General features: G+C 41.5%; 1 protein-coding gene and 1 long non-coding RNA gene across 6 annotated transcripts in view; one reads left to right on the top strand and one right to left on the bottom strand.

Annotated features, from left to right (window-relative positions):
• SMARCAL1 (SWI/SNF related, matrix associated, actin dependent regulator of chromatin, subfamily a like 1) overlaps positions 1-14,838 on the top strand; it is a 35,149-nt gene extending 20,311 nt beyond the window's left edge. For 4 of the 5 annotated variants that reach the window (XM_053947276.1, XM_053947275.1, XM_053947274.1 and 1 more), the window contains 8 exons: positions 2,868-3,008; positions 7,761-7,979; positions 8,762-8,832; positions 10,992-11,094; positions 11,766-11,948; positions 12,437-12,537; positions 14,017-14,113; positions 14,522-14,838. In XM_053947276.1, the coding sequence (XP_053803251.1) occupies positions 2,868-3,008; positions 7,761-7,979; positions 8,762-8,832; positions 10,992-11,094; positions 11,766-11,948; positions 12,437-12,537; positions 14,017-14,113; positions 14,522-14,719 (1,113 nt within the window). In that variant the 3' untranslated portion in view covers positions 14,720-14,838. The remainder of the gene's footprint in view (positions 1-2,867; positions 3,009-7,760; positions 7,980-8,761; positions 8,833-10,991; positions 11,095-11,765; positions 11,949-12,436; positions 12,538-14,016; positions 14,114-14,521) is intronic. The other variant, XM_053947273.1, reaches the window with a different exon arrangement.
• Positions 14,787-16,911, bottom strand: LOC128790494 (uncharacterized). The gene is made up of 2 exons (XR_008431774.1): positions 16,869-16,911; positions 14,787-16,776 (listed from the first exon to the last, which is right to left on the bottom strand). It is a non-coding gene; the product is annotated as an uncharacterized LOC128790494 (long non-coding RNA).
• Between the last annotated feature and the right edge of the window lie 241 nt (positions 16,912-17,152).

Genomic DNA, 17,152 nt, shown 5'->3' with positions numbered 1-17,152 from the left:
CACAGAGACAGTCATTGTATGTTAATGAGGCTCTTCGTGTGGTCAGTTATTTGTCTGTCACATAACCACTCCACTCCCTTTGAATCGTTGGTTGCTGGGACTTGACCTCTAGAGTAAGTGCCATCATTTCATAAATTATTCTTTGACTTTCAAAAGTGACTTTGTAAATGTTTTTACAGCTGTGGAATTAATTCTTGCTGGTGTATTTTGTAATGCTACAAAGCCACATTTGTCTTAGGCTACTTAGTAAATGAGAGCTGCAGACCAGGTCTCCACCAGTTCCGTGAGCTTCATGCCTAAATGCAACTGAGCAGCTAATGCTAGTTCATCTGTGTGGAAATAAGTATCAATTGATTACAAGATCTGATTTTGCTAGAAAGTCCTTTCTGGCCCATGCAATCTTATTTTCTGTGGTGTTATTCCATATTATTGTTACAGACCTTTGAAGAAAGAGGCTATGTGCTCACTCTTGGCAGCACAGAAGATTCAGCAGGAAACAAGAATTAAGCAGTGATCAGTAGAGACTTCTCTGCAGGAGCAAATCTTTATTGGCATCTATTCAAAATGAGTTGCCACTAGAAAAAGAAATGGGAATCAAAGCCATTTCTTTCATCCAGAATTTAAGTCAGCCTTCAATACTTGGAAATTTGTCATCCTAGGGGCTTTTTTTCCTTCTGTTCTTTCTTGAGCTCCATCTGTCACAGGTTTTAAAACTGAAAGGGACCTTTGAGATAATGAGTTGGACCACCTATGTTCCATGAAATTTTCTGGAATTAATTTCTGAAGTTCTTCACAGCTCTTGTAGAGTTAGTGTCTTTTGGGGTTTGGTTGGTTGGTTTTGTTGTTGTTTTTATTGTTTACCTTTCAGTTTGCTTTAAATGGTTAATTAGAAGACATGGCACAGCCCTTGGTAAGAGCTTGCAGTGGTTGAATACCCTTTCTGTTCAGAAATAAGTTACACACAACAAAGCAGCAGATGGACAAGTTTAGAATTCAAATAACCTGTAACTTCTTCATCCTCTCTTTTGACACCTATTCAGGGATTGGGGAAGGAGCCTGAATAATTGTTTTGACTACTGGGGAATTAGTTCCAGCCTCATCCTATGCAGCTCCCAGGAAACACCATCTGAGAAGAGAGAGCCTTGAGAATGGCATAAACACTTCCAACACAGTTGGGTTTATGTTGCATTTATTATGTCCCTGGTCTGTTTTGAGTGTGTTCTTGCTTTAGCTTGATCCAGAGTTTTCTTACATGAGATGTCTGTCATCCCATGCCTTCATGTTTCCTTTTTTCTGGCAGTTACTTTCTGTTGGTCCATGAGGAACAAGTTTAATTTGGAGGTTTCTTGCACTTGTGAGACTTGCTTCTCTTGCTTTTTAGCAGATTTCTCAGGGTAGTGTGAGTTTCTTCCTCAAAGGTTTCTGCTAGGTGTCAGATATTGTCTGAGTTCTATTCAGTTGTCCTCTAGTGTTACCTTAATTTGTAAAAAGGACCTAATTTCTGCTTGATCAGTTTCCTCATGGGATATGTTATCTCTGGTCTCTGTGACTCCTTCCTCTTTTGAGTAGCATTAGCACCTCTGTCTTGTGCAAACTCTCACCTTCTGACATGCTCAAAGGTTTGACCTCTCCTCTTACTTAGTTCAGTAATATTCTGCTTTTTTAACTGTTCATGGGAATTGTCTGATCCTGGTGGTGATCACATTTCCCTCTGATCTGTTAAGCAGGGATTATTGGGGAAGGCAAGCCCCACCTTGATCACAACCTATATATAAATAGCTGATAGAGTCTTGAATTAATTTCCGGAACTCTTTTTCCACCAGGTTTGGTTGGTAAGTGGATGAAACAGCTGAATAGATCTTGGTGACTTGTTGATCTCAGTGAAATGATAAAAGAATTAAATTTTCTTTTTCATTTAAATGTGAATGAGCTGTTGGAACAGATGTCACTCAACAATCTCTTTGTTATTTTAATGAACCTGCAATAAACCATGTAGGAAATTGAAAGGCACGTGTAATTTAACTACAGTATGTGAATTTACAGCTGTAGAAATTCATAGCTTTTATCTAATAATAGAATTAGTTAATAGTGGCAGTATGAATGTAGAAGTGTATCTTGGAGACTTTAATGTCTATAGAGTAATTTTTGCCCCTTCTTCTTGAGAGCACCTACTTTAGATGCAGGCTTTCTGTCCTCTTCCTGTCTCCCCTACAACACATTTTACAATCTTCTTACATGATTTGTATTTATTCTGTCATGTTCTAGCATCCAGCCAGATGTGCCTACATTCACCATTGGCTGTCAGATCTTCTAGTCCTGCATCAGAGAGCTTCATTTTTTTCTCCTTGCTAATATAATTTTAAAAAAAAATTAACAAAGAAGTAAGAAAAAAATCCTTCTTCTTTGTATCTCTTCTGCTTTTTTGAGGAAGACAGTCTGCTTATGTCTTGCTGTGGCAGGTTTATTATGAGAGAATTTATTTTGGAGGCGGAGATGTACCTGTGAGGGTGTGTCATTCTCCTGTGATAGCTGGTGCCAAGTGAAAAGTTAAGCCACGCATAAGATGTGTCTAGTGGGTAAATGCTGATTCAGAAAGTAGTGTAGTAAAAATGGATGTACCCTTCTCTTAGAGCAAGTGGATGGGTATTAAGAAACTTTGTGGCTTGTCCTACTCCCTGGAAGTTTGAAGTACTGTGCTTGAATGTCTTCAGGCAGTGATAGCTGAAAGTACCTGTGAAGGTGAAGCACTTTTCTGTTTAGGGTACTTGAACGGGGGGTCTGGGATTTTCTTTCAGGACTGTGGTGACTTCCTAAGTTCTGCTCTGTTGTAAGCTGTATGGTAATGATGCCCTGCTTGGTTTTCCCAGGCTGCCAAGAGAGTGATCCTGCTTTCGGGAACGCCGGCCGTGTCGCGTCCTGCGGAGCTCTACACGCAGATCGCCGCTGTGCAGCCGACCTTCTTCCCGCAGTTCCACTCCTTCGGGCTGCGCTACTGTGATGCCAGGAAGGTACTTCCCTGGGAAAGTGGCAAACTGGGACTCTGCAAACAGCACTGATTTTTTTCAAAATGTGGAGGCTTTTCCTTCCTTCTTCTTTCTGCATGATATTACATCTTTTTTGAGAAAGTTTCTCTGTAACATTTTGAAAGTTTGTAAACTGAGGAGATACAGGTGCTGCAGTGGTGGGCCTGAGACATGAAGGCAGTAGTGTTTCTTGCCTTGAAAGCCATGGAAATAAAAATGGGGGAAAAAATCCCCAAACAAATGTGGCCATAACTGGTGAAAGGAGCCTATTCTTATCAGATCTTGCCCCCCCCCCCTCCCAGTTTTTAAAAGGGTCAGAGTAACTAAGGGGCCTTTAAGCAGCTGCAGATTTGGGCTAATTGATTTTAGAAAAATAAAAAAGAGCAAACAAAAAAACCTAGTTTCTAGTCTTAGTCACTGTTTGATAAAGGACTTCGTTGCTTGGGATTTTGGATTTTATACCTCCAGGTAAGTAAAAAATTGAAGACTTGCAGACTATATCTTTGTATTCCACCCTCTTCTAATTTAGGAGATGGATGCAATCCTCAGCATATTTTGAAAATAACTCCTCTCCCAGCTGCTCAGCAGTTGTTTCCACAGAGTTACTGAGTTCAACCACTGCAAGAATTTGGCTTTGCACGAAGCCAACATTTGCAGCCACAATAGCAAATGTCTGCCTTGCTGCCAAGGTATGGGCAACTCACCTGTACTTGGATTTGCCATCCCTAGGGCAGTTATGTGTATTGGAACACACACTGCTAAGAGAAGAGCTGTTGCTGCTGCTTCTTGTACACAGAGGCTCTAGGATCTTCTGTGCTGGTTTGCATAGACACAAAAGAAGGACTCAAATTTCCCTATAGCTCTAATTTGGAGTGTTCAGCAAAGTGGTTGGAAACATCAAATTACCATTTCAGTGTTCAAAAATACATACTGAAGAGCTGAACATCATCAGTGTATGCCATAAATATAGTTACAGCTATTTGTAGGGCTCTTATGTTTGTTTTCTTTTCTGTTTGGGGTAGCTAACATATACCAAGTTTCCACCAAGAAGATTCTTACTGCAGTCTCACATAAAATTCTTGAATCCCCTTTTTCCTAGATCTGAATGCCCACTTGCTTTCATAGCCAGTGTAGTGCTGTTCTGTGTATGTCCAAGTGTGCAAGTCAGAGGAGCACTTAATTGGCTTTGGTAGTCAAGTGCTGATGCCATTTATTAGAGAAAGGCCATTGGCATGCAGAATCACAGAGCGTCGGTCCTGTGTCTCCATCCATAGTAGGAATCATATGGAGGGAGAGGCCACATCTTCTGGTAAGCTTCATTATCTTTAAAATGGAAAGATTCCTTTCTGAGCATTCCTTTCAGAATGGTTCCTAGAGGGAAATGAAGAGATAGAGTTTAATCTTCTTGGTTTTATGCAGCAAAAAGGAAAGTTCATTTGCAGCATATGAATATGAGTCTAAGTAGGTTTGGAGTTTGATAAGCCCTGTTAAGGGTAAAGTCCTGCACAAGTAGCTGTCATTTCAATTATGAGGCAGATGAACCTTGGATAAAAGAAATAAAATTGTTTTACAGGATCCAGGTTGTTACAGTGTAAATGACTTTTTAACCTTCAGTGAAACTCAGCATGGAGGTCACAGTCTATATCAGCTTCCCTTCAAAAGCTTTCAGGATTTCTAGTACAATTTTCTTTCTATGTTTGACCTGCCTCTCCTGGACAGTTGAACATTGTTGGTCTTCTCCATGCTCACCTGGGACATTTTGTTACAGTTAATGTCAGTAAATGATAGCATGAACCTGGGAGGAATTTGGTTGTTTGGAGAAGTAGGGCTGCTGGAAATGAAGATATGTAGATAGCATTAGAGAAAAAGATGGGACTGCTGAATATGGGTTGCCATAGATCCACTTGGGAATGAAAAAATTTAAAAGGTGATTGTAGTTGGTTCCTTCATGACTGTAGAGTATCCCTGACATTTGTTGCTGTAGCTCTAACCTGAGATTGTGTTAGGAGTTGCATCCTCTCTGAAAAACTGTTGTGGTACTTCTGCTGTCAATACTCAAGTAAGTTCTGCTTTCTGTCCTGAAATTGGCAGCATTATGAGTGGAGGTAGAATTGCACAGAACCAGAGAGTCTTTGCAAGGCTTTTGAAGATGTGTAAGGATGAAGGGTGTTACGTAAAAAATGTTTTAGTATTAATAATAAATCAAATTGCACTATAAGATTAAAGAAAAATTGGCAAACCTCATCCATTCAATTTAAAACTAAAGTCTGACTAGTTTCTGTTTCAAGATTTTATGACAGAAAATTGCATATACCTGGCAGATCTGATTAGAAAAGTTACAGAAATTTATAAGTTTTTATTAATTCATCCTCGCAGCATCTGTACTTTTAAAAATGCAGCAAGTGAAATGTCACCTGTTGTTTACAAGATGTCCCAAGACTGTTTCCCAAAATACATGCTGTGAATTCATTTTTCAAATTGGCTGATGTTGGCAAATATTAAGTAATTTCTATCTGAGCACATGCTCTGAATTTGTAAGAGTTTGGCAGCTTCTGCTGACACTGTAATAAGTTTACTGACTCATGTAAGATGCTGTAACACTTTGGTAAGAAAATCACAGTTGGAAGCATGTGTTCTGGAATGTTATGGATCAAAGTCAGATGTGTATTTTGGCAAAATAAATGTCCCTTTATTTTCTTTTCCACAATAGGGTATACTAAAGTAAATTTTAATAATTCCAAAAGTAATTATCTCTTTATAACTAGCTAGGTACAGCACAGAGCTAGAATGTTTCCTTGTATGCAAATCTTTCCAGCACCATAAGCAATATAACCTAAGCATGCTGTGGGGACTCTGCCTGTATGTGCTTTTTAACATGACAGTAGATGGTATCTTGGCTCTGTTTGTGCCTTGTTCTTTGCCTTAGGAGAATGCTGCTCTTCTGAAATCAGTTTGGCTATGTGAACATAGAGCATACGTATACTTGCTTGTTACAGAAGTGGAAACGTGGGCTTTTAAGTGGAAAGAGATAGCCCACAGCAGGCCTTGCTGAGCAGCCTAATCATGTTGGTCCTTCCTACTCACCTACCAGTGCACTGGGCAGTGTGGGCAGTGGGCTTTGGAGGCTGGGCACAGCACCAGAGGGGTCCTTCTTGGTTCTGTCCATCTCCTCTGCTGGGCCCACGGAGCCTGAGAAATGCAGAAGGGTAGCATAAAGACTGTGGCTCAGCAATGTCAGCTTTCATGTCGAATGCCTAAAGCTAATAAACCCAGGTAGACTTGAGCTAGCTTTCTGTGGGCCTGAGGGATGCATCTGTGTTGCACTCGGTTTCAGGGAAGCAGAGCAGTGATACCCATGCTGATCTTTTAAGGGGTTGGCTAGGATCCAGGTGGGCTTATTAACTCTAGCCCTGCACCACTGGGCTGTTGTCAAAGTTTTAATTCTGCAGGATTCAAACTGGCTATTTGTTTAGGGTTTGAATTGTTTCCTGCTTTAATGAATCAACTGTAGCTAGTCAGATGGTGCCATAATTATGTAGGAGTAGATTAAGTCAGATGAGTTTAATGATGGCCATAAGTACCAGAATCTGAAGTCAGTTAATGGTTCACATCAGTACAAAATGGCAATAGGATTGCAGATTGTTTTATCTCAACCTCAAGTAGGAACATTCACATTTTGATGCCTGAGAGGTCTTACTTGTCTATAAGCTCTTTGATTCCTCTGCTTCCTGTCCCTGTTCTCATTCCTGTTCATCCAAGCAGCACCACCCCTTAAGACAGTCAGTAGCATGACTAACCTTATGATTTATTTTTTGTCTCATGCATTCTAGGAGAGGATGGAGGATGCAGTGAGTCTCTCTTTTACTTCCATTTATGTGTTGTAGCAGTTTTCTCTTGGGGAAGACAAAATCAATATAGATATTTAAGGTTAAATAGGCTGTGGGGTTGCTGGTAGGAGAAGTGATGAGCTGAGCTTAGTTGAACAGGTGTATATTGCTTGTATACAGGATCTTGAAGGATAGGCCAAGTTCAGAGGGGTGTGCTTCAAGGAGGAGTAAATGAATGGCTTGTTCAGAGGAGCTTTGAAGTGATCATGCTTTGAAGAGACAATGTTTGGAGTAATGTCTTTTGGGCCACAGTTTATTTCTGATTTGCTTGAGTCTGAGCCAAACACAGTAATGGCAGAAATAGAGTATGCCAGGAAGCAGAGCAGGAGTCAGGTCACAGTGCAGAACAGGCAGTTCTGACCTAGCATGTCAGACAAGTGTAACAACTCTGTAAAGGCATCTGGGTTAAGGACGTTTGTCCTCATGCTGTTAGAGAATATTTTTCTGTGTTTCTGCTTAAAGCTGAGATAAATGTGCATGCACAGAACTGCAGTGAATTCTTTTGACCTGCTCAAAACTGCAAGTGGAAAGCAGCAACACCTTGCTGTGTGAGAGTGAATATCAGGGCACAGGGCTGGAGAAGGGATTCTTGCCACCTTTCTGCATAGTCTTCTTCCCTGCACCTCCCTGGGCTCTTGTAGCTAGGAAGAAGGGAAGCTTGTAAGTAACCTTTTCATGTTGAGTGGATTAGTTTGAATGCTTCTACCTTATTGCCATTTTTGTCAAACCTCCTGCTGACCATCAAGTTCTTGCCTTGTCCAGATTCTCTGGAAATTTATTCTGCATTTGGATTGTATGCAGAGCAGTCCCTTACAGGTTTGACACTGATAACTGCTTTGATCTTTCCCAGATGCCATGGGGTTGGGATTACTCTGGATCATCCAACTTAACTGAACTGAAAATTTTGCTGGAAGAATCCATCATGATCCGACGTCTGAAATCAGATGTGCTTTCCCAGCTTCCAGCAAAGCAACGCAAAATGGTTGTGGTGGCTCCTGAAGGTGTTAGTGCAAAGACCAAAGCTGCCTTGGCAGCTGAAGCAAAGAAGATGGCCAAAGGATATGAAAGTGTAAGTCAGAAACTTATTTTCACGATGAGCCACTGCTATTTCACGTACTTTTAATTTAAAAAACTTTTTCGTGAAAAAGCAGTACCCTGAGTTCCACAGGTCAGAGCCACACCTTATGTGAAGCCACAGTTTTAAATGAGTGTACAGCACAATCAAAACTAGTTCAGCTTGATTTGCTTTTGATCTAAGTTGTCTACTTTGTCCCTTTGTGTGAAATACCATTTCCTCTTTTTTTTTTCTCTTGTTAGTAATTTCTAATTGTCTTTCACATCTCTTGCCTCTCTACTTACTCTCCTGTCCAGCCTTGCAATCTCATCCATCCTACAAAAACAGGCTTATTTGAGTTGTGTTGTGAACAGAGCAGTAGCCAAAAATGCGAAGGGTTTATTTTTGCTTTTCTTGCTTGTTTTCCTTGTATGGGTGGAAAATGCATGTTCTAGGCTCGTAGGTTGCTAATACAGTTCTGTAAAAACTTAGGGGTTTTTCCTTGCCATTTTAGTTGGGACACGCTTTCTCAACTACAACTGCATTTGTGATACACTTGTCATCCAACTCGTAGGAGTTGAGTGGGAGGTAGGGAGGGAGGTGTCTGGGCTGTGTATCTGCTGTACCTAATGGCGAGTAGGAGACTTCCCCCCTCCAGGCCTCTATTGTTGTGCTTTTTTAGGCTGATTTTTTCCTAGCAAAGTGTTTATTGGCAGCAGCAGAAATACCAGATCTGTAAGCAAGAAGGAGAAAAGGCATTTTTGAGACTCAAATTTGTCTGTCTCTTCCTTCTACAGAAACAACAGGAGAAGGAAGCCCTTCTTGTCTACTTCAGCAGAACAGCAGAAGCTAAAATCCGCTCAGTCGTGTAAGCTCCGTGTCACTGCTTCATTCTTGCCCAGTAAAATGTGGTTTTCTGCTGAGAACAGGGAGACAGTGCCTTAGAGATAACAGTGCAGAGACATAAAGCATAGCCTCAAGTCAGCCTAGAAAAACTTGATTGTAATTACAAGGCACTAAACATTTTCTTCTCTTGGGGTTCTTTGGCTGAATAAGTCTTCTGGTTTCATTCCAGATACAAATCTAAACTGTCATTTGAATAATTTAAAATGACTTTGTGTTTCAGACTTGGATCAAATACCCTGGTCTGGACCCTTTTTCAATTTAAGGAGCAGGGAAATAATGAAACTAAAAGCATCAACAGAGTTTGAGAAAACAAATGCTGTAGTTCTGCTGCAGCAGGAATCCTGAACCAAAAAGCTTATGAGATGGGCTTAGCTTTAGTTGTACTGTGCTTTAAGAATCTCACAGCTCCTACTGAAGTTCTTGGCTCTTCCACAGAGCTCACATGGGACCTCAGTAGTAAAATTTTTGTGCCACTGGTGTGCTTTTAACTCTCTTTTCCCTAGAAGTAATTTTTTTCTGTGCACTTTCATCCTTAGCCTTTTTGCTGGAACTGCAAAGGAGTTGCTTTAGGTCATAGCATAACTTTCTAATAAGTAATATGGTAATGTGAAAATGGTTTACTTTCCACAGCTCTCTGAATGTAAGGACCTACTGATGTGCACTGTGTGATTTCACAGTCACAGACCTTGCTGCAGAATTTGCTTGTTTGGCACAGAACTGTACTTCATAGTCCCAACATTCATTTCTGTAGAAGAGTTTCTTCCTTTTATGTTAGCGAACAGTTACAAGACTTGTGTGTTTTTATTTCAGTTACAAGTGCAAACTGAATATAAAACCATAAAGTGCTGTTTATTTGACTCTCTAGTAGGAAGTAGTCCATTTTTCCTGGGGTTTAGTAGCATCTAAAATATCAGTTACTACAATCTGCTAAGGTACAGTACCATCTAACTAATGATACTGTCCTCTGATCATCAGCATTTCCTGTGTCTTACCCTTAATGACCCCTTATCCTCCATTGCTTCCACTGAAATGACTTGCCATTTGTTAAATGACTGAAATGACTTCTCATTTGTGGGAATGAGATAGAAAATTATTGTGATGTGTTGGTTGGCTTACTACTCTGAATGTTTGCTTTGATATTTGTTTTCAAATACTGCAGCCCCACTTCTCTCCCAGATTTCTTTGTTAAAATAATACTGTCATGTAATGGATATCTGAATATTATGAACCCTGCAAAGTTATCTGCTATCTTAATACAGTACTGGAAATCCTTCTTGGTCCTTTGTGACAGTTGCTGCTGACCTGGATGTGCTGACTTTAGCAAAGGTCTTGGTATTCCTGATCTTCTCAACAACTTTGCTGTTCCAAAGAAAAAATTACATCATCTGTATGGGCTTATAAGTGTTCCTCAGGCTCCAGTTAACCTGATTGTAATACAAGTTACTACATAGAAATGGGTTCTATAGCTGTGCTGCTAGTCCATGGGAAAAGCTAGATGTTTTCATTTAAGTCACTTAAAAGGAGCCTTGTTGCCTCTCATTGGCCATTAGCCTATATGCATGTGGATAACTCCTAGAAATAGCTGACAAATTTAGATATTTAAGCTGGAATAAATTGTCAGTAGGAACCCTTGCTAGAAAAGGTATTTTTTTCTGATCATTGTGTTTAGAGGTGTTTTCTTCTGATATAAAAACAATCCCAAATAAACTCAGGAAGTTTAACTGCATACAGATTAGTGTATTGTGATTGTGATTGTACAGAAGTTCGAAATACAAGATGGGTGAATGAGATTGTAATTAAGTATAGATGACCTTCAGATGATTGGCGTGGGATGTCATATTCAAAGTAGGATATAATAAACTGATTCTCTTTGACACCCAAGTAAAATGTAGGCAGCTGTCTGCCTGTGGTGAAGAAAAACTGAGGGAATTTTCCTTTCTGTATTTTAATCTAGAGAAGACTTGACTTGCTGCTTGCACTTTACTGCAGCTTTTTATGCTAGCCTGTTTCCTAGTGTTTGTGTATAGATGGGCAGTATCTTCAAAATTTGTTGTGAGCAAAGTCTGTATTCTCTCAGTGCGTAATTTTATAGTGTTTTGGTGTTTTTCCTTTTTCATGTAGAGAATACATCCTGGAGTTACTGGAAAGTGGGAATAATAAATTCCTGGTGTTTGCTCATCACAAGATAATGCTGGATGCAGTAGCTGCAGAGCTGAAGAAGAAAGTAAGTGACTGACTGATTTGGCTTAACTTTATCACTGTTCCAGCTTCAAAGCTGTTGAACAGACCCCTGGATTTATGGCTGGTCAGACAGTTTAGGACAGTTAATGACAGAGATGATTTCTACTTGCTGTGCTTCTGAGTGTGGCCTTCACCGAAGGAGCTGAGCTGTCAGGGTGAATGCCTCACAGCATGCACTTTTTATTAGCTGAACGGCTTTTATTGTATTTAATGGTCTTTAATTCCACTGTCTGCCCTGGAGCTTGTGAATTCTTATGTTACCCTGTTTGGCTGTTGTTCTCCAGGCTTTCCTCAAAGGGAGAATGAGACTACCCAAGCCCACCATCTCTGCCTGCCTTTACCTCTGTGGTGCTTTTACATTTTTGAACTAAGATACTGTAGGGAGAGTTGATAGACCTGCCAGTCATTTCTCTTGACTTCTCTTGTTTGTCTAACTTTTCATGTGAGATATCCATTGATACTCCTAAAGCCTGCTGGTTTATGCTGGAGCAGTGTGAAGAATGATTTAAGATAACATTCTGGACTATAACCCACAGTGGCACTGGTGACTTTGCTCAGTGGCAGTACTGGACATGGGATCCACTAAAACATGGAAGGAGTATACAAGAAAAGGGGGCACCAGGTCTCTAAACATCACCTTCTGCCTTTTCACAGCACGTTGAGCACATTCGCATCGACGGCTCCACATCTTCAGCTGAGCGGCAGTCTCTGTGCCAGAAGTTCCAGTTTTCAGAGAAACAGGCTGTGGCTGTCCTTTCCCTCACTGCTGCAAACATGGGCCTGACATTGTCTGCTGCAGATCTGGTGGTGTTTGCAGAGCTCTTCTGGAACCCAGGGGTCAGTGTCCTGGAGGGGACAGGGGTGGGATGTTCCCTGGAGAGCAGAAACGTTGCTGATTAAGAGATGTAATGGGCAGGCAGCTTTCTCTAGGGTTTGTCTCTTTCTGATGTCTGCTGGCTCTGCAACCACAGGTGCCTGGGCTTGAACATGTGAGGCTGGTTTACACAGCTTGCAGGCAGAGGAAGGTGGCACAAAAGGGAAACACGCTTCTGTCTTTATTTGACAGAGCTCTTAAAGGTTTGCCCAGCCAACACCTGAAAGGGTCCATCATCAGTGCTGACCCTCTACTTTGGAAAACTGTTGGGTGCCTTTTGGGAACTGGGAGTACCAGATTACTTCTTGGCTTACTCTGAGAATACAGGTCTTAACAGGATCCAGATAAGAAAGAGTTGCTAAGCAGAAGAAATGAGATCCTCTGTTCTCTGGTGCTTACACTGTTTCTCAGATGTTGTAGTTTTCACTTTTTGTGATGTTTTTACATTAAGATTTTGATCCAAGCAGAAGATCGGGCACACCGAATTGGCCAGACCAGCTCTGTTAATGTTCACTACCTGGTGGCTAAAGGCACAGCAGATGACTACTTATGGTAAGAAGTGAGAAAGACACTTTGGTTCTCCTGACACGTGTTTACACTGTTTGTAACATATGTGGTGTGAGGGGTTAGTGCTAGTGCTGATTTCCACGGCCTGTGGGGGGAGGATCAATATCTGCCAGGGCTGCTGCAAGCTGGTGACATGGCCTGGCTGCAGTGGACATGACTGAGTGGCTGACAAGCAGGAGGAATAAAAGCAGTTACCTGACAAAGAAAGGGCTCTCAAGAGAAATTCTGGGAGAGCTGATGCATCTAAAACCTTCAGTCTCTGTGTAAGGAGGAGGAATTGTCTCAGATACCAGCCCAGAACATTCCTGTGCTAGAGTACTGTAAAGTGCTGAGACTCAAAGAAAGTCAGCAGACACTGGACATGGTTCAGTGTATTGTAGATCAGTTCTGAGGCGCTGGCTGCTGTGTGCTTGGACTGGGAGCTGTGGAGGAGGACTGCACTGTTGCCTTCCTCTTGCTCTTCAGTGAGCCCTTCAAATAGATTAAAAAGGTGCTATTGACCCACGTCTGGATAGTTGTGGTATGAGGCTTTTTGGCTCCAGTGAGAGTTACCAGTGGACATTAGTTCTTAGGGCTGGGGAATCTGACATTTGGGGTAGGCAGGATCTGAGGAATCTTTAGTGCTGCAAGGGAGATGACCTGCAAATGATGACAAGAAATTATTCACCAGCTGCTTAATTTAAAGTCCAAAATTACATCTTTATTACCTTGTTTAAAGGAATGAATGAACTAAGTGAACTTGTGCAGTTCCCAGAATATCATGATGGCAAGTAATTATAACCCTACAATGCAAGGATCTGGAAACTGATGCATCACCCAAATTTCATGGAAAGTTAATGACAGTAATTCTGCCTTTATTTGTGAAATGCTGTCTGTGTAGTCATTAGTGCTTAATGGGGAAGAAATACGGCTCTTGAAAGGACAGTGGCATCTTTTTAAAGACAAGAAAAAGAACAAGAGGACAAGGCTACTTGGTAAATGCACTAACTGTGCTGTGGCATTGGCATCTTCCAGTGTCCAGTGTGCAGGTGTGGCTGGGACCTCTCAGCCTCTTGGGCCAGTGATGGATTCTTCCTCCTGCTGTACATTGGGAGTTATCCTTGAAATGCTGCTGTATCTGTTGTTGGGGTTTACCATTGCTTGCCTTGGAGACTTTTAGCTGCATCTTTTTGGTCTGACTTCATACCACTGGTGTTGTCTCAGTCATCTAGTTTCTCTATTGGACGTATGTGTTCTCCAAATGTTTATAGCCCAAAATCCTCTAATTGTTACTAATTTAATTGATTGATGCCTTAAGACAGTATACAGTGATTATAACCAAGAGCAGGACAGGTCAAGGAACCAACAAAGTTTGGTAGAAAAGCCATCTTTATTTCCAGTTGTATCCTTTTTTAATCTACACATAGTAAATGAAGCAGTGTCCTTGATTTTTTCCTTTCAGTAATATCCATTTATCACTCCTAGGCCAATGATTCAGGAGAAGATCAAAGTGCTGGGTGAAGCTGGTCTTTCAGAAACCAATTTCTCTGAAACAGCTGAGTCAACTAATTACTGTCCTAAGGTAATTGACCTGAAAGAATATTGGTGGTCCCTGGGAGAGGCTGAATGGGCTTTGGCTTCTGTACATCTAGATTGGCACAGGTGGCCTTACACCTGTTCTGCCTTTAATGCCACAGACCAGATTGTTCAGCTTCTCCCAGGATACACACCTTGGCTCTCCACAGAAGTCCAAGCCTGCTACTTGCAAGGAGACCTGTTAGCATCCATGTCATATATATATGTCTTTGAGTATATAATGTATGAGATACATGTAGGTGTGTATCATGTATGAGATACATACGGGTATGTATCATATAAGGTATGATCTGTACACACATGTGCACTGTGTAAAGGGAGTGTCCTCTGATTTTGCTCACTATGTTTTGCATAACAGTGTGGATGCAGATCCTGTTCTCTTTTGTTTCCTTAGCCAGATCCAAAGCAGAAGACTATCTATGACCTTTTCCAAAAGACCTTCTCCGAGAGCAGAGATGACGCTGATGATGTTTTGTTTTTGGAGGCAGCTGATGCTGGCTGTGAGTTTGACTCTGGCAGTGCCTTGCAAGACAGAGAAGCAGAGACATGTTCAGTGAGTCCCAAAAAAAAGCGGCGTATTGAGGAAGTGTAAAAGGTGACAGCTAAAGATGGCAGCTAAGAGATATTTTTTTAAATTAAAAAAGAAAAACCAAAAGCCATCATGTATTATTTTTTTATTTTTTGAAAATAAAAGATTTGAAGTTTTCTGTATCTCTGTATCTTCATCTCAAAGGATGAGAAGGCAGTCTGACAGTGTGACAGATGTGCAGCACACACCTGGCAGCCTGCAGGGTTTGCAGTCCTGGTTTTGTTGATGACTGAATGGACATGGGCAAGTATCATTCTGCTGTGTTTCAGCATGTCAGCTTCCACAGTTGTTTTGTTTAAAAAGCAGATAATGGTTGTCTGTCCCCAGGGCAGAACTCTTGAGAAAAGCAACTCAGCAGCAGCTGCAGTTTTCCATTTCCAAAAGTCTGTATTTCTAGAGTTTGTTCATTGGCAAATTGGGCCATTACTTGGATCACTCACAGACTGGCTCTTGGGTATTCCGTTTGGCCATGAGGAAAAAAGATCCAAACAGATCTTGATGCTTTGTGAAGGTGGAGAAGAGGAGGGAAAAGAGGAGGTTACCGCCTTGAAGCTAAGTAATGTAGCTGTGTGCCAGTAAGTGTGCATTGCCTTTTAGGCACGTCTGCCTCTGCACTCTCATCTCTGGACTTGTGCTGAATATTAGGACCTTCTCCATGGCATGTTCTTCTTCTGTCAGTGGAGGGTGAAGCTTGTGCTGACTGCTAGGGATTAACCCTGACTTCTCAGGGAGATGGGGTGGATGGGTGTGTGTTTTCTTCAAGACTTGACTGATTTCTACAGGTGAATGAGGAAAAGGGGACACAGGCATACTTTTGCTCTTGTTTTGTAAGAAACTGATTCTGGACTGAACTGTTTAAATAATAAGTTGTTCTAAGTTGCGATTCACAAGCTTTTGCTACTTTCTCTATTTTAGCATTCCATCTCCCACTTAACTGTGTTTTACAGCTGCAATCTGTAGAAAAGGTGGCAAACTGAAGGCTTACATTTAGCTCCTGGAGGCCAGTAGCTAACGTTATTTGGAGCTGATGTGCTTGGCTCTGTGCAGATACCAGACACTGACAAAAATACCTGTCTTGCAAGGCAGACGAGAAAAATGTTTGTGCTGTAAGATCAACCTGGTAACATTAGGTATTTTTTCCTGCATTGAAAGGTTTGATTGTTCCATTTGCAGCTGGTGTCGTCATGGAAATGCCCCACAGGCTGTGTGTACAATTGTGCTGGGTGGAGAGCTGCTTTTCATTAGTGACTGCAGATGCTGTGACTGGGCAGCTGGAGGAAATGCTTTATCTCTGGGTTTGAGGCTGAGAGTTAACCATCACTGCTCTTACTTCAACAGCTGGCCAGGTGATGAAGACACGCTCTTTGACATTTTTAAATGTCTGTCATCTTGAACACAGAGTATTTAATCTGTCTGTAGGATGAGTGATCTTTCTACTTGCAAAGTGGGTTGTTCTGAGTAAGGGGTGAGAAATGTTGCTGTCTGCTGACTAAAAAAAAAAGAAGCAAAAGGCATTATTTGTGTACCTATATTGTTGTCTCCTATAGGAGTAGTTCTCTTTGTAAAGCTGCAACTATTTCAAAACAGTACTTTTCTAAGATACACTGAAAGTACCCTTGGAGAATTCTGCTTCTTATTATCTTGATTCATCTTGTTGTTATGTTGATAAATCCCAGCCCTGCTAGAGGAATGCTAGGTGAACCTTCCCTTTCTTAGGACCCATAAAATCTCAGCTGGTTTGCTGCCCAGCTAGAGATTTTTCAAATACACCTGAGATCCACTTTATCCTTTACTACATGAAAAAGGGGAGAAGAACCTTGCAGCAAAGTGCTGTTAGTGATTACTTCAAGGGACTGGAGGGACTGCAGGCCTTATCCCAATGGCACCATTAGTCCATCATTAATATGGTGAGGAGGTGGCAGGGCAGCTGGCAGCAGGCTCAGACAGGATCTCCAAGGCTTGCTGACGAGAACCTCTCTGAGGCAGCGTGCAGGATGCCAGTGAGACCCACAGCAGGCTCAGGAACATGGACCACTCCTGGGGCATCTTGCACCTGCCAGCTGAAGAAAATAGAGCTGTATCTTTTTGGCATTATCTAAAACCAGTAGAGGAAAGGGAAGGACCCATCTTACTGGATCTTAGAGCATCTTACTGTGGCTGGATGCCTGCTTGTAAGCCTGCATCAGTGCTCCCACCTGTGTTGAAGAAAGGTGTGTTTTCAAGAAGGATGCTAAAACAGCAACAACAGGTTAAAATATATCAACAATAAGCTGGAGCAGTCCCAACTAAGGGTTCTGTGTGCTCCAGGCTGGCTAGCTTAATGATCTGAAAAGTTTAAGGGAGTGGACTATGAAGGCATGGCTGTGCTGGCCTGTGTCCTTCATGTTCTCAGTCCCTTGGAAATGTGTGTTTACTTTGGCAGTGCTGGGAATGGCT

Source organism: Vidua chalybeata, chromosome 7 (assembly GCF_026979565.1).
Source record: "Vidua chalybeata isolate OUT-0048 chromosome 7, bVidCha1 merged haplotype, whole genome shotgun sequence".
Classification (NCBI taxonomy): Eukaryota; Metazoa; Chordata; class Aves; order Passeriformes; family Viduidae; genus Vidua; species Vidua chalybeata.
The sequence above is the reverse complement of the archived record's forward strand: the minus strand, read 5'-3'. Positions and strand labels throughout refer to the sequence as shown.